General features: G+C 33.7%; 2 protein-coding genes across 3 annotated transcripts; both read left to right on the top strand.

Moving 5' to 3' along the window:
- LOC103842208 (chaperone protein ClpB4, mitochondrial) lies at positions 1–3,935 on the top strand. Its single transcript, XM_009118832.3, has 9 exons — positions 1–424; positions 495–951; positions 1,034–1,229; positions 1,310–1,364; positions 1,465–1,615; positions 1,756–2,064; positions 2,150–2,415; positions 2,488–3,417; positions 3,491–3,935. The coding sequence occupies exons 1-9, from the start codon at positions 146–148 to the stop codon at positions 3,770–3,772; spliced, it is 2,925 nt and encodes a 974-aa protein (XP_009117080.1). The 5' UTR covers positions 1–145; the 3' UTR covers positions 3,773–3,935.
- A 245-nt stretch (positions 3,936–4,180) lies between these two features.
- On the top strand, positions 4,181–12,938 carry LOC103842209 (U-box domain-containing protein 7). 2 transcript variants are annotated; one of them, XM_009118834.3, is made up of 3 exons: positions 4,181–6,029; positions 6,181–7,049; positions 7,956–12,938. In XM_009118834.3, the coding sequence occupies exons 1-2, from the start codon at positions 5,530–5,532 to the stop codon at positions 7,031–7,033; spliced, it is 1,353 nt and encodes a 450-aa protein (XP_009117082.1). In that variant the 5' UTR covers positions 4,181–5,529; the 3' UTR covers positions 7,034–7,049; positions 7,956–12,938. The 2 variants fall into 2 exon arrangements, with proteins under 2 accessions (XP_009117082.1, XP_009117081.1); XM_009118833.3 differs by having other exon boundaries at positions 6,181–12,344.
- Positions 12,939–16,673: the final 3,735 nt, after the last annotated feature.

Below are 16,673 nucleotides of genomic sequence, written 5' to 3' on the forward strand. Positions count from 1 at the left end.
CTTCTTCTTTGCCTCTTCTCCAAGCATCCCCCCAAAAAAATCAAAACTCATATAATCTTCTCCCAGCGAAAATCTCCGTCGCCTTTCGATAAAACCCCTTCTACACGTTCGTCGCCCTCGCTAGTTGCTTCTTCAGCAACCTCTCATGGCGTCCAGGAGACTATCCAAGTCCACCGCTTCTGCAGCCATCAGAGCCTATAACGCTTTCTCCACACCCTCTCTCCTCCTCCGCTCTCGCGCTATCTCCGCCGCCTCTGCTCACCACTTCACATCGCGTTCCTCTCCCACCTCCTCTCTTCTCCGGCCAAATTCCCTCATCGGAGCTCCCGGAAACGCCGCAAACTCGATCACTCATGGCCGACAACTGCTACCTCTCTCTTTCCAATTCCTTTCTCCGCGCCGCTTCTCCGCCACCGCAGCTCAGGTTTCGTGTTTCCCGTCGATTTGATTTTGAGAAAGTTTGAATCTTTTCGAATGATTTTGTCTTTGTGTAGACTAATCAGAACTCGTATACGGAGATGGCTTGGGAAGGGATTCTCAACGCCTTCGACGCGGCTCGCGTCTCTAAGCAGCAGATCGTGGAGTCTGAGCATTTGATGAAAGCTCTCTTGGAGCAGAAAGACGGTCTCGCCAGGAGGATATTCGCTAAGGCTGGGATCGACAATAGCTCTGTTCTCCAGGCTACTGACGCATTCATCTCCACACAGCCTAAGGTTACTGGTGATACCAGTGGTCAGGTGCTAGGGTCGTCTCTCAGTACTGTGTTGCAAAACGCGGAGAGGTATAAGAAGGAGTTTCAAGATGATTATGTGTCTGTTGAACACCTTCTGCTGGCGTTTTATTCGGACAAAAGGTTTGGGCAAGAGTTTTTTAAGAACCTGAAACTTAAAGAGGAGGCCTTGAAGGAAGTTGTTAAAGAGGTCCGCGGTAGTCAACGAGTTACTGATCAAAGTAAGTTAATACTTGTAAGGCGTGTGACAAAAAGATAGTATCATCATCGTCATTGAACGTTTTTGTTACCCTGCACATGTAGATCCTGAAGGAAAGTATGATGCGCTTGAAAAGTATGGGAATGATTTAACTGAGATGGCCAGACGAGGGAAACTGGATCCTGTCATTGGGAGGGATGATGAGATTCGGCGGTGCATCCAGATATTGTGCAGGAGGACGAAAAACAATCCTGTTATCATCGGTGAGCCTGGTGTTGGCAAAACTGCAATCGCTGAAGGGTAAGTAAGCCGTTTTTCACTTATGCTTTTACTCTCTCTTCTGACGACTTTTACTGAGAGATTTTTTTTAACTTCCTCAGGTTGGCGCAGCGAATTGTACGAGGGGATGTCCCTGAACCTCTTATGAATAGGAAGGTTTGCCCCGATTTCTCTTTAGTTTGTTTACCTTTTCTCTTCTCTATGAACCAGATGAAGATTTTAACAGTGTTCTTGGCTTGGTTGGTTTGTCATGTAGTTAATATCTCTTGACATGGGTTCGCTGCTTGCTGGTGCCAAATTTCGAGGAGATTTTGAGGAACGGTTGAAAGCAGTACTGAAGGAAGTCACTGCTTCCAATGGACAGACAATCTTGTTCATTGATGAAATTCACACTGTTGTTGGTGCAGGTACCTTTTATTTTTAACCACCAACTATAAAGATTGTTAGATTAGATACATAATAAGCTTGCTTTCTACTTGTCAAAAGACAGTGATGCGTTGTTGAATGAAACTAATGAATGGAGTTGTTGATATTGTTGCGCTTGTAGGAGCTACCGGTGGAGCAATGGATGCGAGCAACCTCTTGAAACCAATGCTTGGAAGAGGTGAACTGAGATGCATTGGTGCTACTACACTGACTGAATACCGCAAATACATCGAGAAAGACCCAGCTCTGGAACGTAGGTTTCAACAAGTGTTATGTGGCCAACCATCTGTTGAAGACACCATTTCGATTCTTCGTGGGTTAAGAGAGCGTTACGAGTTACACCATGGTGTTAAAATATCAGATGGTTCCCTTGTTTCAGCAGCGGTTCTGTCAGACCGCTACATCACTGAACGCTTCCTGCCAGACAAAGGTATGAACAGCTTGCACCTTTGTAAAAATCACTCTGAGAGCAGCATTGGTTTCTTAAAGATGGATGGTTCTTTGTTTTGTTTCAGCTATTGATCTTGTTGACGAAGCTGCTGCAAAGCTGAAGATGGAGATCACTTCTAAACCAACTGAACTCGACGAAATAGACAGAGCTGTGATCAAACTGGAGATGGAGAAGCTTTCCTTGAAAAACGACACTGATAAAGCATCAAAAGAACGCCTTCATAAGATTGAGAATGATTTGACCGCTCTCAAAGAAAAACAGAAAGAACTCAGTGACCAATGGGAGCAAGAAAAGTCTCTCATGACTAGAATACGTTCATTTAAAGAAGAGGTACAAATCTTTGTATAGTACTTTTAGTGGTTTGCTTAATGTCCTTCTAAACTTGTTTTTATGTTTTTATAGATCGATCGTGTCAACCTGGAAATCGAATCTGCTGAACGTGAATATGATCTACAACGTGCTGCTGAGCTCAAATATGGAACACTTATGTCCCTTCAACGCCAATTAGAAGAAGCTGAGAAAAACCTCACCAAGTTCAGAGAGTCTGGACAGTCACTACTCCGGGAAGAGGTAACCGATCTTGACATAGCAGAGGTAGTAAGCAAGTGGACCGGTATTCCACTGTCGAATCTTCAGCAGTCAGAGAGAGAGAAGCTGGTCATGCTGGAACAAGTGCTCCACAAGAGAGTTGTTGGTCAAGACATGGCTGTAAAATCAGTATCAGATGCTATCCGGCGTTCAAGGGCCGGTCTCTCTGATCCTAACCGTCCAATAGCCAGCTTCATGTTCATGGGTCCCACAGGTGTTGGCAAAACCGAGCTCGCCAAAGCTCTGGCCGGATACCTTTTTAACACTGAGAACGCAATCGTGAGGATCGACATGAGCGAGTACATGGAAAAATTCTCAGTCTCGCGGCTCGTTGGTGCACCACCTGGCTATGTCGGTTATGAAGAAGGTGGACAGTTGACTGAAGCTGTTCGTAGAAGACCCTACTCAGTGGTTTTGTTCGATGAGATCGAGAAAGCCCATCCTGATGTCTTCAACATCCTGCTGCAGCTTCTCGACGATGGAAGGATAACTGATTCTCAAGGGAGGAGAGTGAGTTTCACAAACTGTGTTGTGATTATGACCTCTAATATAGGATCCCACCACATACTCGAGACTCTCGGAAACAGTGAAGACGGCAAAGAAGCAGTGTATGAGTTGATGAAGCGGCAGGTTGTGGACTTGGCAAGACAAACTTTCAGGCCAGAGTTCATGAACAGGATCGATGAGTACATAGTCTTTCAGCCGCTAGATTCGAAGGAAATCTCCAAAATCGTTGAGTTGCAGGTAATTATAATTATTAACTTGTATACACCCCAATTTGGTTTGGTATTTGATGTATTGTAACCATGTGGTGTAGCTGGAACGAGTGAAGAACAGGATGGAACAGAAGAAAATAAAGCTTCACTACACAAAAGAAGCAGTGGATCTTCTTTCTCAGCTTGGGTTTGATCCCAACTATGGAGCAAGGCCTGTTAAGAGGGTGATCCAACAGATGGTGGAGAACGAGATCGCCGTTGAAGTTTTGAAAGGAGATTTTGCAGAGGAGGACACTATCCTTCTGGATGTTGACCAGACAAGCAACAAATTGGTCATCAAGAAGCTTGAGAACAATGCTCCTATCGAAGAAATGGCAGCTTGATTATACTATAAACAAGCGTTTTTGTAACTCTTTGTTCTATGTTCTGTAGATTCAGCTCTGTTTTCTGACACGTGCGGATGGATGATGTTTAAAAATTTTATCTCCTGCCGACAGAAGCAAACACACCTACTTCTTTGTCCATAAGCATTTTGAATTAAAACTAGGAGCAGTGAGTAACGTGTTATGATAATTCATGGAGAGTTCGTTGGCGAGAAATCCGAAGAGCTTTTCATTACAAAAGAAATTGATATTCTAACAGAAACTGTTTTTACAACTAAGTATTGAAATAATTTTTAATTTATAATTGACAAGTGTTTGTTGGGTTTTCATAACTTTCTCCTAAAACCGGTTTTCACTTTATTTTTAATTTAATCTTGAGGACATTTTCTTATATATTTTCAAAAGAAATGTTCTTACTAATCTAATTTTTATGAGATGAACTTGAGAAATCTAACAAAATCAAATCGGAGAAACGATTTAATAAATTAAATTAAACACATTCTCATATCGCTAGAATTGAATCGAATCCCTTCTGTTTAATAGCCTCCGACATTGAAATCTTTCCTTATTTTTTATAGTTCTCTTAGTAATTCTATTGTCTGGTCATTAAATGAGCGAATAACACTCTCATTAATGATAGTTTAGCTTACTAATTAGTTAGTGACTTTGAAATGTCAGTCGTGTCTTTTAATGGGGAAACAATCTGATACATCTGGCTTAGCCTGTTAAACAATTGAATTTTCAACTTTCAACTGAGTCTAACCATTTTTTATCTGGTTAAACAATTGATTCATATGGTCTAAGGGTTAAAGTTACTTTACGCTTTACAAAATGTCAATAAACTAAACAGAAATAGACTATGTAATTAATTAAATTGACACTCCATAAAAAAAAACTTCTCCTCACATCTTATATAGATTTATTAAGTTTGAACTAGTTCACCTATGATTTTGACAACGACCTTTATGTTTGACACCTGTTAAATAATTCTTCTAGGTCCGCCGGGATGTATGTATGCGTGCACCCTTTTTCCTCCGCCATTGTATGCCAAGTTGAAGAATATCTGCATGAGAATAAGCACGTAAGTGGACTTGGATTTTATGTGATGATGATGATGATGGAACTCGACTCTTGGGTATAAAAGGTGCAGTAAAGAGCTTGGCCCCATCACAGTGAGAGTTTGGAGTTCTTTTGTGATCCATCAAGTGTTTGCTGGAAAAAGGTGTGCAGAGAAGTGATGTTTGAGACTGACTTTAGTCAACTAATTTGTGTTTTGGCCGACCAAAAAAGACTGGTCAGCGTTTCATCCTTGTTGGTTCAGTTCAGTGTTTTTTCTTTCTAAAGTCTTTGCGTCTTTTGCCGTTAACTTTGTTACTCCTTGTAATAATATTTTTTCATGCTGATCTCATAGCACAAGAGCATGTGACAGGTTTTTTTTTCCTTCTCATGTGTTGTGTAATTGAGTTTGGCATTTTTTGGAAGTAGCCCTAAATTTTAATTATATGAAATTTACGTAACAAACAAACAAAACAAAAAATGCTCACACGAGCTTAGGACAAGTAATTAATAAAAAAAAAAAAAAATCTATAAAGCTTATTTACTTTCTCCTCTGTTTTCGCTTCCAAATAAAAACAGAACAATTCTTTTCTCTCTCACTCTCTCTCTCTCTCTCTCTCTCTCTCTCTCTCTCTCTCTCTCTCTCTCTCTCTCTCTCTCTCTCTCTCCTCCATCAAGCTGCATAGAGCTGATCGGAGAAAATGGCCAAGTGTCACCGGAACAATGTAGATCCTTTCATCCTTCACCGCATTCCCTCCGCTTCTTCTTCCTCCACCTCCTTGAACTCCTTCTCCAGATCGACATTCCGCAGAATGATCCTGGACGCCATCAGCTGTGGCGGCAGCTCACGTCATCAGCGAGAACTCCAACAAGACGAAGAAGATAAAACGACGATCGGAGGTGATGAGTTAGCGACGAAATCAGAGAAGCTATGCGATCTGCTAAACTTAACGAAGAAGAAGGAGGAAACGCTGGAGATTCTGAAACGCGTGGCTAAGGATTTACAAGCGGAGGGAGAGAAGAAAGTAATGGCAGCTAGTGAGGTTAGGCTGTTAGCTAAGGATGACGCCGAGGCGAGAGTGACGCTCGCCATGCTCGGTGCGATCCCTCCGCTTGTTAGCATGATCGACGATTCGCAAAACGAAGATGCTCTGATTGCTTATCTCTATGCTCTTCTCAACCTCGCAATCGGCAATGATGCGTAAGTCTCCAACTGCATGTTTAATTAAAACCATTTTTTGTAACGCTCGACTGTCCACGGCTAACTAACTAGCTTCCTTTTGATGCCTTATTTATTTTTGCAAGGCTAATGGACCGAATAAAAAAAATGATATTTTAATATTTTTTTTCAGGAACAAAGAAGCCATTGTTAGAGGAGGAGCAGTTCACAAAATGCTAAAGCTTATTGAATCGTCAAAGCCTCCTCCTAACCAAGCAATCTCCGAGGCTATCGTTGCGAATTTTCTTGGTTTAAGCGCGTTAGATTCGAACAAACCGATCATCGGTTCCTCTGGAGCGATCATCTTCCTAGTGAGAGCCCTGAAAACTAGTAGCTCGCAAGCTAGAGAAGACGCTCTTCGAGCTCTTTACAACCTCTCGATCCACCACGAAAACATCTCGTTCATCCTCGAAACCGACCTCGTTCCTTTCCTCTTGAACGCGTTGGGAGACATGGAAGTCAGCGAGAGGATCCTCTCGGTATTGACCAACGTGGTATCAGTGTCGGAAGGAAGAAGAGCGGTCGGAGAAGCGGTCGAAGCGTTTCCTATACTGGTCGACGTGTTGAACTGGAATGATTCGGAGAAGTGTCAAGAGAAAGCGGTTTACATTCTCATGTTGATGGCTCACAAGGGGTATGGAGACCGGAGGGCGATGATCGAAGCGGGTATTGAGTCTTCGTTGCTTGAGCTGACGCTTGTGGGAAGCCCATTGGTGCAAAGGCGAGCGTCGAGGATACTAGAGTCCTTGAGAGCGGTGGACAAAGGGAAGCAAGTCTCGGCTCCGATCTATGGGATAACATGTTCTTCGTCTTCGTTGAGCAGAGAGAGGAATCGTGAGGTTAGGATGAGTGATGAGAGGAGGGCGGTGCAGCAGTTAGTGCAACAGAGTTTACAGAGCAACATGAAGAGGATTGTGAAGAGAGCTAATTTTCCACAAGACTTTGTTACTACTTCACAGCATTTTACAAAGAGCTTAACTTTCTGAACTTTGTAAAAGACATGTAAGTTGTTTTTAAAAAAAATTATATCATCATTAATCATTTTCCAATAAAATTGCTCTAGATTTTCTAGTAAAACCTTAGACAATAGTCAAACAGTGTAATTTAGTTCATATCTGAAACCAACAGATTTACCGCTACATAGTTTACTAGGAGCTATCTAGAAATATGCTTTTCACTATTGACGATTATTCACATAGAGATTGTCTAATTGAAACACATATTAAATAAGAGTATTTTAATCACAAATATAAATATTCTACAATTTTGAGTTCAACAAGAAAAGTTGTGCTTCTGATTACGATAAATTTGCTTCCTGAACATGCTTGGATTAGGTCTAGTGTCATGGTAGTTAACTTTCTATCTAAGATTAGGTCAGTGACAGTGGCATCAAGTGTAATTACGAGGAAAATCAGTGGTATTAGTAGAGTGTGATCGGGATCCTCACATGCATCGATAAGTTTTTATACTTTCTCTACATTTTTTTGAACAAAATAAAAACAGATATCTTACAATTATTTTCTATTAAGCATGCATTGGTCCACTCGTGGATCGTGCATCTAGTAGTGTCTTTAAAATATTATGACTTTCTTATACCAATCTTCGTTGCACACTCGTGGGATTTGTGAATAACCGACAACCATTTTCGTACGTTGTTTGCATTTTTTATATATATACAAATACCATAAACATGTCATTCACGTAAATGTTTAATGGTTGTAATTTTTTTGTTAGGTTAATGAATTTAAAGGTACTATACTAGTATTGGCTGACACTATTAAGCCATTAATTGAGAGTCTGAGACCACCGATTCTAGATCTAATATGTGTAGTTTTGAAGTAGGTTTTATTTCTCTTTCTAGGTTTTTGAATTCATTTATTTATTTATTGTTGTTGGTTTGGAGTTTAGATGCACCGACAAACTCATGGTTGTGGAGAAAGAGGAAATTACAAAGGGCCGTCGTCGCATTCGCATTCACAATTTCATAGAAACAAGAAGGAAGCCACGCGACGTATGTCACAAGTCACAGACTCGCAATTAGTTACATTTTGTTTATTTTGTGGTAGTTCAAAACCTAGTTGGAAATATTCAGAAGAGATTCTTTTTCCAAACAAGTTTCCAATCCAAGTTTGGTATGAGAGCTATTGTTTGAAATTTTCCTTACATTGTATATTAGATCAGATATAATTTCTCAGCGTATATGCGCACATTTCTTTTCAATTTGTGGTTTAAGGGATGGTGAGAGTGATATGTATTTGTGAATTAAGATGGAATATTTCGAAGGAGACGTGCATATTTATAAATATTATAATTTAAATGTATACGACAATTAGCATTTACACCAAAGAATAATGTATTCGCCAAACATAAGAAACTGATGAGTTTATTTTCACATTGTAGTTTTGTAATGTTTGTCAAAAAATAAAATAAGAAAATTGTATATGAGTATATCACTTAACATTTTACACCAAAAAGAAAAATAAAATAATAAGATAACACTATGAAATACGGACACGATATTTCCTAGGAAGAGAGGTATAGACATGGACATATATGTACACTAAGGTTGTTTTTTTTTGTGCTTAAATATACACTAAGGTTGTTATGAACTTAGTTGAACTTACTTCGAAAATCAGAGTCGCGAAAAACTCTTAATTACATTAGAAAAGATTTCGGTTATAACCATTAAATTTTGTGATAAATTTGAAAAGCCACGAAAAAGATAGAAACTAAAAATGTGGTAATCAATGGTAAAATAATCACGAAATTGTTATGAACTAAAACATGACAACATATAGCCACAGATTAACCACGAAACTTCTACGATGACAAATTTGTGACAAAATAAACTTCTACGATGATAAATCATTATACCTGCTTGAAGGCTGAATGAGGGAATAGTCTATATAAAAATTGTTGCTATATTCTTCGTAACGTAGGTTAAAATCCTACTTGCCAAACCAGGGAGGTGTGATTATGGTCGGTTAAGGTGGCCAAGATTTAATGATTATGATTTAAATTTTTAATAAATTAGAAATGGTTAATATTAGAATTTAAGCGTGTAACGTCCTATTTGACTATAATTTAAATGTTGTCATAACTATGGACAGTTTTTAGATTTTTTTTTTGAGGTGGAGTTGCAATATGAAAATGAAATTTCAATATTTTTGTTCTTATGTTTGAGAATAAACTAATGGTTTAGTAAGAAGCGTGAGGCTTTGGAAGTTTTAAATAATTATCTATATTACATTATAATTAATTTTTCTTTTTTTTTTTATATATAGACAGTTTTTTTTATTGATAAGTTATTTATAATTTTATATTTGTATTTGTTGTCTATATAGTTTAAATTTAATTATGTTAATATAATTGTTTTTATGTTTTTATTATTTAAAGCTTCAAATAAGAGGATGCAGCGATAATAATTTTTTTAACGTATTTTAAACAGCTAATGTAGGCAATCACGTTAAAAAGTAAAAATAGTAATGAGAAGAATGCAACCGGTTATCACTATTTGCATATACACCTTAGTATTTTTTCATTTCTTGGTTTATTTTAAATTTTGTATACATTTTATTTGACCAATTGAATTTGAATATTTTACTATTCTTTCTTATTGGTATATATGTAGATTTTTTTTTCCTTTTATAGCACATAGTTTACGTTATTGTAGTTTATGATTACGTTAATAGTTTTAAATTGATTTTGATACAAATCTTGAAACTGAAACATATTTATAACTATGATCAATTTATTAAGGTTAAGACCAAGTTATGTTTATTAATTCGTAACTTATTTACTATTCAACATATATTAATGTTGTAACTTATGGTGTATTAAAAAAACTTTTAGAATTTGCCACCTATATAAACCCCTACATTCTGATTCCATTATACAACTCCTCCATACCTCTAAACAACTCTTCCATACCTCTAAACAACTCCTCCAAAATCTAAGCATGAGTCAGTTATTTTGGGTTATACACCACAAAACGAAACCATCTTTATCATTTCCAAAAAAAAATCATTACCATGAAGATAAAAAGGCCAAGGATACAGCAAACAAAAATTTTGATATCCGTCGCCCTGAAGATAGCAAACAATGACCACCTAATCCACGATATGGTAAGCGATATGGAGTACATACTTGAATACCATGAAATTTATTTTGATTCAGTGATGGAGATTATCAAGCAGATTTCTGACTTTGTCGCACGCACTATTCCGACGCTTGCTGATCCCACATATACAAATCTTGATATAATTGTTAAGATATCTGATCACAACCTAGACGTTTTCCGCAGAATTGACCTAGACGTCTATATCATCGAGCTTTGTGAAAACCGAAGAGAACCCATCCCTAGCGAAAAAGATGATATATGCCCAATTTGCTGCGAAGTGTTCTAATATCATCTTTTTCGTTAGGGATGAGTTCTCTTCGGTTTTCACGAAGCTCGATGATATAAACGTCTAGGTCAATTCTGCGGATCGCGTCTAGGTTGTGATCAGATATCTTAACAATTATATCAAGATCTGTATCTGTGGGATCATTGAGCGTCGGAATAGTGTGTGCGACAAAGTCAAAAGTATGCTTGATAATCTCTATTACCGAATAAAAATCAATTTCATGGTATTCAAGCATGTACTCCATATCGCCTACCGTATCGTGGATTAGGTGGCCATTGCTTGCTGTCTTCAGAGCGACGGATATCACAATTTTTGTTTATTGTGTCCTTGGCCTCTTTATCTTCATTGTAATGATTCTTTTTGGAGATGATAAAGATGGTTCCGTTTTGTGGCGTATAACCAAAATACCTGACTCATGTTTAAATTTTGGAGGAGTTGTTTAGAGATATGGATGAGTTGTATAATATAATCAGAATGTAGGGGTTTATATAGGTGGCAAATTCTAAAAGTTTTTAATGCACCATAAGTTAGAGTTTGTACTTCGCGGAAAGGGGAAAGGGAACTTAGCTGTGAGATGGACTTCACGAGTTTCTCGAATTTGAACGATGCCGGACCGGTGAAATTTGAAGCCCAAATGACGTAGGCGAGGCTTATGACGTGGCAGAAATCAGTTTTCCTATAGGTCGTTTTTTTGGGGGACGAAAACACCCTCTCCATGACTTATATTTGCATTTTAGTATTGTATTGATTTATGTATTTATTAGTAATAATTAAAAAAATTTAACACAAATATGATTACAGAAAAATACAAATATCATTACAAAAAAATATAAATATGAAAATTAAAATTTTAAAAATAAAGTAAAACAAAAAATATACCCGTCCATCTTTTCAAGGGCGGCGGATCAGAAACTAGTAGTGCATTATGAGTCATGATTTTGCCACCATAAAAAAAGCAAAAAATATATTATTTTTTTTGTAAAAAAGAGCCAGAAATATATTTCATGGCAAGTTTTGTGGCTATTCACCTAAGGAGAGATCCTATCCGTCATACGAAGTGCGGAAAAAGAGAAACATATTCTGAATTTGAGACAAAATATTTCGTGTAAAGAATTATAGCAAAAAAAAAATTTGGTAGAATTATAGCAAAATTCTTGGTAAAATGTGGTAAAAATGTGGCTATTTATTCTCTATAAGAAGCAAACGAGCATTCACATATTTTAAGTGGTTCTATTGAAGAATATTGCACGTAAGAGTGGAATAAATTTGAGAGTTCAATGTGTTATTAATTTTAATCAAGAGAGTGGATTCATCGACACATTGATCATATCCATAATTTTGTTTTAGAGAGTTTATGGAAGATAAAAAATGTTGCTACTAATCTAAATTCTTTCCTAAGGGCAAAAATCATGTTATCTCTTTGTGGAAGATGGTTAAAACTGTTGGGATTGTTAAATCTCATGTCCAACTCTATATTATCCGATTAGTACGACATTGTTCATTTTGGGTCTAATTGGCAAGTCCGCATGGATTTACTTTTGGTTTCCATCCCAAAAGACCTTCTATTAATTAGAGTTGGACATCTCTTTATATATTAGATATTCTTTGTCTAATTCTCCAATGTGGGACTTAGTTTGTTATCTCACAAAAACCAAAACCAACATGATGTGAAAATTGTATCTCACCATCTTTACCAAATCGGATACAAAGGTAATTATTATGTATGGTTAAACCATGGAAAAAGTTACTATGATGTTAATATTAATTTTTAAGATAAAAAAACACAGTACAAGGAAGAAGAATCATATCAGGAGAACATAAACGTTAATATGGGAGGAGGCATTGGGTCATCCCATACATTGAAGGATGTGATGAAACAACCAAGGACGAGCTATGAACATAAATGGTTTCCAATTACAAAACACACAATAATTAAACTCTTATATAAGGAAAATGTAAATTGATATGAACATAAACGTTAATATGGGAGGAGGCATTGGGTCATCCCATACATTGAAGGATGTGATGAAACAACCAAGGACGAGCTATGAACATAAATGGTTTCCAATTACAAAACACACAATAATTAAACTCTTATATAAGGAAAATGTAAATCACCTACAATAACAATATACTAGAGATTGACCCGCACGCCCGTGCGGGTGTTAATTTTTACTTTCTTATAAATCGATATTTTATTTTTATGATTAGTATTATATATTTTATATGTGTCATAATCTCTATAATATTATTTGAGAAGTCAGTTTCCTATGTGTCGCTCTCATATTAACTTTCACGATGGTTGATTACACTGATACCCTTAATGAATTAATAATATTAAATATTATTATTTATTTTTTTATTTAGTTTCCTTTTAAAAAAATTCCAAAAACATATACATATAATAAAAAAGGAATTGTTTTATAAAGTTAAAAGAAATATTGAAAACAAAAATATATGTATATATAATATGATTTCAAAAAAAGCAAAGTTCACAAAATAGTAATATTACATTTTTAAAAATATTTTTAAATAACATAAAATATAGTTTTGAAGTAATAAAATACTCTATATATATCTATATTTTCTTAGATGAAAAACATAAATTTGTATATAATGTGATTTTATTAAAAAAAAAATTACACAGATAATCTTGATATTAGAAAAAGAAATAACATTTCTTTCAAAACATAATTCTAAACAATACAAAAAAAAATCAAACTAATAGAAGTATTTTTATATATCTATATATTTTCTTAGAAGATTACACAAAATAATTGAGAAAAATAAATTGATATATGTTTAATTGACTAAAATAGTTTATAATTAATATTATTGATGTGTTTTATTTATTTTTCATATATTTTGTTGACTATAATAGCTTCCAATTACATCAAAAACAATATCGATAAATTATATTTTACTTATATAAAATTATTTTCAAATAAAATTACAACTTTGTTTAGTGCTTATTTTTAAGAGATATTGAAAACAAAAAAATAAATCAAATAGTTGCAAAATAGATATATTATATTTTATCATTATTAAAATTATTATTTTTCTTAATATTAAATGTTCTTTTAAATTTTGTGTTTGTGGAACTTAATATAACCATAATCAAAATACCAAAGCAAAATCTGAATTCTCATTTTCAATATTTTTTAAAATAAATTTTAGTTTCCATTCAATAAATCAAAGGCATAAAGTTATTTAGAATTTACAGAATATTTTAATTATTGTAAATATTAATATGTGTTCATGAGCTTCCAGAAATGTATCACCTACTTATGTATGTAACTTCCTATTGAGCATCACTTGATTTTATAATATATTTTTAAAAACATCAATAATTTGATAAATATTATGAAAATACATGCACGTTTAAACGATAAATAAAAGTGATTTGATTTTACTTGATTATAATAAAAAATAAAAATTATATCATTTGAATTTGAAAGAATAACAGTAACTCAATATACTCACAACATGAGTGATTCAACTAATCTAACTTATATCTAAAGTCATAGATTTAACTACGATAAGAAAATATAATTTTATAAGAAAAATAATTTATTTTATAAATATAAATCAAAGAACAACTCAAAACATATTAAAATGAAAATAAAATATTAAAAAACTGTTACAATTTAGTTCTTTTCTAAAATTTATATATATGCATGAGACTTCAGAATATTATCGTTATATTAATTTATGTAAATTGGAATCAGACACTTTAGTTTATTTTAATTTTTTTTATTGTAAGCACAAAATATTTAAAGTTATACATAATCTTCATAAAATATATTTACATATTTTAGACAACAACCACCTAAATGCAAATAAGAAATTAATCAAAATTTTAATATATTTAGAATAAAAAATATTATAGTTGAATTCAGAGATGCAATCCAAATTACGCAAATGATAACTAAATTGACTGTAAAAACAATAAAACCGATTAAATATAACATATAGAAAATCATATGTATTATTAAAGTAATATAATATTATAAATATAAATGATGCATACAAACTATAAATTAATTTAAAATTAAAACTAAATAGCAATCAATTATTATAGTATATTTATTTCAAAAACATTTATACCCGTGCATGAGCACGGGAAAATCACCTAGTATAATTAATTGCATAAGTACTTTTAGATTTCTATACATCATAATCGAACCTGAATCAAATAGAGTAATATGATTACTTTTGGTTATTCGGTTATTTTTAGTTTAATTTGAATTCAACATACCTGAATTGAATCGGTTAATATTCTTACTTTTCATACAAATATCCGTACCGGCGTCAAATACATTAGTTTTTGGATATTTGTAGGTTTGTATATATCAAGACTGAATTCATCTGGACCCGATTCGAAACACACATGAAAATTTATAATACCGAAATGAAGTCTAGTTTCAAAACTCAAAAAGCATGATAACCCACAGAAATAACTCGTAGCTGAATAGTTATCCGTAGGGGTGGGCATTTTACCCGAAATCCGAAGTGGCACCCGAACCCGATCCAAAAAACCCGAACCGAAATCCGAACCGAAGTAGCAAAATATCCGAACGGGTATTAAATTAGGAGAGATTGGATATCCGAACCCGAACGGGTAATATCCGAACCCGAATGGATATCCGAAAATAACCGAACATATGATAATTAACCTTATATTTATAGTTTACATCTTTCATTTTATATAAAATATTTATATTGATACTACACATACTTTAAATTCATATGATATACATACAATTACGTAGAAGATGATTTGTTATTCGCTTAAAATACATGTAAAACTTTTTATTTCAGCAATTAACAAAAAGTTACATCCAAAATTTAAAAACAATAACCAAATTAATGTCTTTTTAGTTTGAAAATGTTATGTCCAAATCTATTAACCATGCAATCTATTAAAAATAAAAAATAGTTAAGTGAAAAGTTATATATTTAAATACAAGAAATTTGAGAAATGAAAATTTTCATGTTTTTTTTTCAAAATCTAAATATCCGAACCCGATCCGAAATAACCGAAACCGAACTTAAAATACCCGAACCCGACCCGAAGTACATAAATACCCGAACGGGTTCTACACCTCTATACCGAAATACCCGAAAATCCGAAATACCCGATCCGAACCCGAACGGGTACCCGAACGCCCACCCCTAGTTATCCGAATGTCCATGTCTAACCGATACATAAGTAAATAAAAAAAATTGTTAACCATTTTGAATTCTTATCACAAATAGAGTGGTTTCATTCAAATATGTCGAATTATTATAGTTAATATGTAAATAATCATGGCAAAATATTATAGTAAATATAATTAATGAGATAGTTAAAAAGTGAGAAAATGAATGTAAAAGATAAAATAAAAAAAATTGAAAACAAATAAATTTTGTTTTTCATGTCACTATTATATATCATATATATGTCATCATATAATTAATCATATTTTATATGTACCATAATATAAGTAATCATATAATTAATATTATTTTATACATACCATCATATAAATAATCACATATATTATATTTATAAACTTAATATGAAATATAAAAACCATAATTTAAGTTGATGTTTTTAATTAAGTTATGTATTGTATTTTTCTTATATATAGTGAAAATATTTTTTAAATGGTTATTGGAAAATATTTTAGTAATTTTTTTTTAAAATATATATATATATATATATATATATATATATATATATATATTTGAATCAATTATTTATATAAATTAATTTTAAATTATTATTTTGATTTGAATTTTGTATAGAAATAATTAAAATTGAGAAAAATGAATGCAAAAGATAAAATAAAAATTGAAAACAAATAAATTTTGTTTTGTACTTCTGTAATAAATGATATTAACTTATTTAGTAAATATAATAGATGAAGGGTTAGAATTGATTAACAATATAATAAAAATCTTTTAAAAAATCAATTAAGATAAGCAAGTATTATTTTATACTGTTATCCATGCTTCCAAACAATTCTCATTTATACTACTATCCATGTTTCCAAACAATTCCCATTTATACTACTATCCAAGTTTCCAAACAACTCTCAAATGTACTTCAGTTTTAATAATATAGATGTATATTCATTCGTACGACTAGAAGCATCATCAATAGACCAGTCCGGTCTGGGGTATATGAAAATGAACCGATCGCTTAGGGCATTCTAATTTTATGCAACAATTTTAG

Source organism: Brassica rapa, chromosome A09, assembly GCF_000309985.2.
Source record: "Brassica rapa cultivar Chiifu-401-42 chromosome A09, CAAS_Brap_v3.01, whole genome shotgun sequence".
Taxonomy (NCBI): domain Eukaryota; kingdom Viridiplantae; phylum Streptophyta; class Magnoliopsida; order Brassicales; family Brassicaceae; genus Brassica; species Brassica rapa.

What these genes read in the sequence shown, in the direction of transcription:
- LOC103842208 (XM_009118832.3), top strand. Translation starts at nt 146, where the DNA reads ATGGCGTCCAGGAGACTATCCAAGTCCACCGCTTCTGCAGCCATCAGA. An exon ending in AAAACTGCAATCGCTGAAGG is followed by an intron (nt 1,230 to 1,309) that starts GTAAGTAAGCCG and finishes TAACTTCCTCAG; the next exon opens with GTTGGCGCAGCGAATTGTAC. An exon ending in ACGCTTCCTGCCAGACAAAG is followed by an intron (nt 2,065 to 2,149) that starts GTATGAACAGCT and finishes GTTTTGTTTCAG; the next exon opens with CTATTGATCTTGTTGACGAA.
- LOC103842209 (XM_009118834.3), top strand. Translation starts at nt 5,530, where the DNA reads ATGGCCAAGTGTCACCGGAACAATGTAGATCCTTTCATCCTTCACCGC. An exon ending in CTCGCAATCGGCAATGATGC is followed by an intron (nt 6,030 to 6,180) that starts GTAAGTCTCCAA and finishes ATTTTTTTTCAG; the next exon opens with GAACAAAGAAGCCATTGTTA.